At 55.6% G+C, this 4,849-nt stretch overlaps 1 protein-coding gene across 3 annotated transcripts in view; it reads right to left on the reverse strand.

Annotated features, from left to right (window-relative positions):
* Positions 1-449, reverse strand: part of WT1 (Wilms tumor 1) — a 46,987-nt gene extending 46,538 nt beyond the window's left edge. For all 3 annotated transcript variants that reach the window (XM_012801326.1, XM_003781211.1, XM_012801320.1), the window contains exon 1: positions 1-449. This exon is cut by the window's left edge and continues 388 nt beyond it. In XM_012801326.1, coding sequence (XP_012656780.1) covers positions 1-69 — 69 coding nt within the window. In that variant the 5' untranslated portion in view covers positions 70-449.
* Positions 450-4,849: the final 4,400 nt, after the last annotated feature.

Raw genomic sequence — 4,849 nt, forward strand, 5'->3', positions numbered from 1 at the left:
GCCGCCACCGCCACCCAGCGAGGGTACCGCCGGCAGCAGCGCGTTCAGGTCCCGCACGTCGGAGCCCATTTGCTGTGGCTCAGCCCCGCGGCTCCTCCGGCCCTGCGGACGTTCGGCGCTCCACTCGGCCACGCCTAACTTGGCCCAGATGCTGCCCGAGTCCCGAACCCCTGGCTGCTCAGGCTGCTGTAGGCACCCAGACCCCGAGAGGAGCGTGTGCTGAGACGCCGGCTCCGGGGCACACGTGGAAGCCGGCTGCTGCGGCAGGAGGAAGTCCAGGATCGCGGAGAGGAGGCGGCGGGGCCTCGGTTCCTGGGCTGCCGTCCCGGCTCTGGGTGGGTGGGTGGGTGAGTGAGTGGGAGGGAGGGCGGGATGGGGGGAGAAGACAGGCGGTCGGGTTGCGGGGAGCCCGCGGGTGTAGGCGCTGCCTTGAACTCCTTACCCCAGCTGCCTGGCTGCCCTCTGCTTCCCAAAGCTCAAATAAGAGGGGCCGGCGGCGGGGGAGGAGGAGGAGCCAGGAGACTCCGTCGCTCCATTCACACTGCAGCCCAAGCCGGACTTAGCAGCTCTATCTGTCCGGGGGTGGGGGGCGGGAGCCCTCGCAGCGGCGGTGGGGGGCGGGCCAGAGGGAGCGTCCGGCTCGGAGACACCCTCCTCTTCTATTGCCACGCGCTCTCAGCTGGCATGTGTGGCACAACCCTCCCCCCACCTCCCCTCTGGGCCTTCTCGAGTGTGGGAGCCTCGGGAACACTAGCAAGTCCCTCCAGGTAAGCTGTGTATTCCCTCAGTTTGGGATATGGTGGGAGTAGAGATGGAGTAGTTAATCTAAAAGTGGGGGTTGGAGGTAGAGACAGGTAGGTTCCTAGAGGGCAGGAACTTCAGGAAAGCTGAGAACTCTCTCAAGGCTTCATAGAAGATACGGGTGCTTTGCACCCTGGAGCCTGGCCCTTGCTTCTCAAGCCGTCGGGTTGGAGTGGTGGCCCTGATCTTGGGGTCACTGAGGAGTCGGGCGGTCTGTTGAGGGTTCCAGAGGTCGGAATTCAAAGCGAAAATGCCCCAGCTGAGTGACTGGTAGATGCATTATTTATGATAACAGAGGCAGCCTTCCATTGTCCGCCAGTTGGTTACTTAGTGAGGTTTGCGCCCAGCGGAGTGCAGTTGCCGCCTACTTAAAATCTGAGCCAACAGCGGTTAGTTTCTTTTTCTAGTGAGGAGTACTTGATTCTTTTACGGTTAAGCCGGGAGAACAACTGCTGGTTTAGGAGGGTAGAAACCCCGGAGAAAAGCCCAGGGCATGCGTACATTACCGCCGGAGCATCCTGGCGCCCATTTTCGGGGGGAGGGGCGAAGGGGAGGGTTTGATAAGAAGCCTTACTGGAGAGGGTGACTACAGGAGCAGCTCCGCCAAGCATTGCATCTACTCGAGGTGGTGGTGGTGGGGTGCTGTTCTGGATGCACGATGATTGACCAGGAGGCAGAAGCCAGTTAGACCAGAAGTGGGGCGGGGAGAGGAACTATTCGAACTGTTGGGAGCTCCGAGAGCGTGGCTTTGCCAAATCAGACTCCTTCCTCTACCTGATCGCTCTTTGGCAGCTCCGCGCCCCAGAGCAGGTGTTTGGGGGACTGATTTGTCTGGGTTTGGGGTTCTTATAAAGTAGTCAGGATCTATTGGAAAACAGCACGTAGGCAAGGAGAAGTGCAGGGAGCCCAGAATGAAGTGCGTTTCAGGGGCGCGTGGAAACGCCCAGGCGCGCAAGGGAGCAGCTCCGGCAGCGGCAGCGCAGCCTGAGACTGGAAGAAAGCAGCGGGTTGCAGTCCGGCTGGCTGGGGATGGGACACGAAGCTTTCCAGCCAGTCAAGACAGTTTCAGTTTTATGGAGAAACAAGAGCGTTTCAGTTGCCTTGACGCACTCTCCATTTCATTCGCTTTTGTTTGAACTTGCTTGCCTGTAAATTCCGACTGAGGTCCTAAAGCATTTGCGGGCTCAACACCTACTTGCCACACGCAACTTCCTCCTTTGCGGCTCCTGGTCCAGTAGGCACAGAAGACCCCGGGGGTAAAGGTCCAGAACGTGAGCCATCCGCTTGCTTCCGCCAGCTATGCTGGCGATCGGTCGTAGACACCCCCATCGTTACTTTGGTGCTTGACTTTGCTTCGTCTTCACTCAGAAGCTTTTTAAAATTAAGAAGAAAGAAATGAAAGGCTTTTAGAGGCCGGTTACGCTCTCCCCTACACTCTGCCCATTCCTCGCCTTCTTGCGCCATCCGTGAACCCTCTGACCTGTAGTGGGGCTTTTGGGATGGACGGAGGGCGCGGACAGTTGGTCTGTTTGGTGGAGAAAGCTCCCCAGAGAGGAAACTTCGCGTAGCCAAGTTGCCCCTAGAACGCCCCAGACCCATGTGTCTCCCTCTTCATCCTTGCCTTGTAGCTGTACTTCCAAGTCGTTTTTTTCTTAACTAGGATTCAAGCAATAAGGGGGAAGCCGAGCCCTTTATGAAAAGACAGGAACTTCCATTTCCAAGAGAAACGGCGATTGTTTCTCTTTTACCTTGCTTTGCAGTTTTTGGGGGGTGGGGGGGTAGGGGTAGTGTAATCTGGAGGAAGCCTGACTTGAATGTGACTTTTTTTGTTTTTGAATCCCATGTAGGGCAAAGACACTTAAATCTCTGCCAGTACATTTTAAAACTAAGTTTTTGCCCACGAGTGGGGTTGGTTGCCCAGGTAGATGAATGGGAGGAAAGAGGAGCCAAACAAATTTAGGACCCCTTTCTGTTCTGCCATTTGTGTTCTCAGAATCCTGGGGGGGGGGCGCGGGGGTAGTAAGCAGTGGTGTTAGCCCCATTTCAACCTGAGATGCTCTGTCGCCGAGACCGTAGTCCAAAGCGGTGGGAGGAGCTCCCTCCAGCCCGAGGGGCCCGGACGCGCTACGCGTCTGGAGCTGCCGGCAGTCCGACGATCCCAGGACCCGACAGGAGGCCTCTGACCGACCCCCTGCCCATCCCCATGCCAGGGAGCCCAGAGGCCCGTAAGGCAGCACTGGAGAACCCGCAAGCCACAGGGCGCCCATGCTCCGGCTTCTTCCTCCGCTAGATAATGTTCTCTGCGGAACCTCTGCGGTCATGGGACACACTACATTGGCCTAAGCGGTGAGATAAACTGACCCAAAGGAAGGTCGCACCTTTCTGCTCGCCCCGGCAAGTAGGCGCTTTCTGCACCCGAGTTAAGCTGGCGAGGCCTGCCCAAGGTCCCAGGAAAATGAAGGCTGCAGACACTCCCTTTGACCTTCCCACCTCCAACTGCACCAAGATCTGTGGCAAAGAGCATCCTGGTCTGAATCATCGATTGGCAAGACTGGAAATTAAACTCCTGGTTCTACAGAGGAGCCGGAGCTGTGCAGCGCGGTGGTTAAGAGCAAGGGGTTGGTGGTCGAAGAGTGGAATCTCAGCTTCGCCAGGTAACCAGGCAGCGGAATCTTAAGACAACTTCCGCAGTCTGAGCCTCAGTTTCCTTATTGGTCAACAGGCTAGTGAGACACTAGCTCCCACTTAGATAGGAAGGTAGTGTTGGCCTTTGACTCAAAGAACTTTGCAGTGTTTGCTACTGTTACTGTTCAAAGACAGGTAGCAAGTTAGTGGCAAAACCAAACTGAAACTCAGGCTCTCAGCGTCCACCGCTTTGCCTCTAGGGCTCATGGAATGGAAAGACCTTGGAAACCCATGGGGCTTTGGTACATTGGTGAAGCGCATGCATCCCGGACTAAAAGGTGCATTATTGTTGCAAGATGAAAAAAATCGTGGTTGGGTGGGAGAAGGCAGTGAGGACCTCTCACCTCTTACTTTCTCCCGAGCCTCTGTCAAACTGAGTGGAGCTGGGCCAATGCAGCCGCAACCCAGGGGACCCGTACACACTCTGGGGCAGCGCTCTGGGGCGTCACCCCTCCGCGGCCAACAACTGAATAAACACGCCAGAGCGCTGCGCTCCGTCAGGGCCCGCGCCCAGAGCCGAAGGCGGTGATGAAGAGTGGCTCGACCTAGCGCCTACCCATCGCCCTGGAGGAACAGGCACCTCATTAGCACCTTTCCAAGGGCCCGCTCCCGGAACCCACGCACCGGCCAAAAAGCCTGACTGCAGCTCCTGTTCTCACCACCGACTCCAGCTCTTAGGAGGATCTGCTCACCCAAGGCTGCTGGACAGGGGCTTAGCATGTTTTTCAGCCCTGCGCTGGCAGTAAAAATGACCTTCATTTTTTAAAAAACAAAAGGCAAGGGAAGGGCTTTTTTGATAGCCCACTCTCCGACTTCCTCTAATCATTTCAAAATTAACTGGATCCGTTTGACTAATCCCCCGTCTATGGTTTAGACTCTCCAATGGTCTGGGGGTCCGGAACCTTTGAGTACTGCCCGCTGCGCGGTACAGAAGTTCCCCCTTCTCCTGGAGCCGCTGGATCCCCTTCTGTTCTGATGCCATCGCGAGATGGTCCCCAAGCTCCCAGAGAGTCCTGAATGAAAGGATTCCACAGTGCTGCCTCTATTATTATACCGTAAATCTTTTTAAATTCTGGAACTAATTATATAGAGGATATGTCTCAATTTGTTCTGCATTAATGCCACAGTGGGGATGGAGGCCAGGCGGTGGCTAGAGCAGATACGTAGGCCCATGAAATTGATGAACTGAGAGCTGCTTCCAGTCCTGAGCGCACCATCTGGAATTCCAGTCTGAGGTTACAATTAGAACTCCTGACCCCAGATTCAACTTTGCAAACAACAGAGGGAAAATGGGAAAAGAAAAAAACCCAAGAGAAAAGAAAAAAGGAAAAACTTATTCTGCACCTGTAAAAAAAAAAAAAAA

The sequence above is a fragment of the Otolemur garnettii genome, unplaced genomic scaffold, assembly GCF_000181295.1.
Source record: "Otolemur garnettii isolate 467f Iridium unplaced genomic scaffold, OtoGar3 scaffold00001, whole genome shotgun sequence".
Taxonomy (NCBI): domain Eukaryota; kingdom Metazoa; phylum Chordata; class Mammalia; order Primates; family Galagidae; genus Otolemur; species Otolemur garnettii.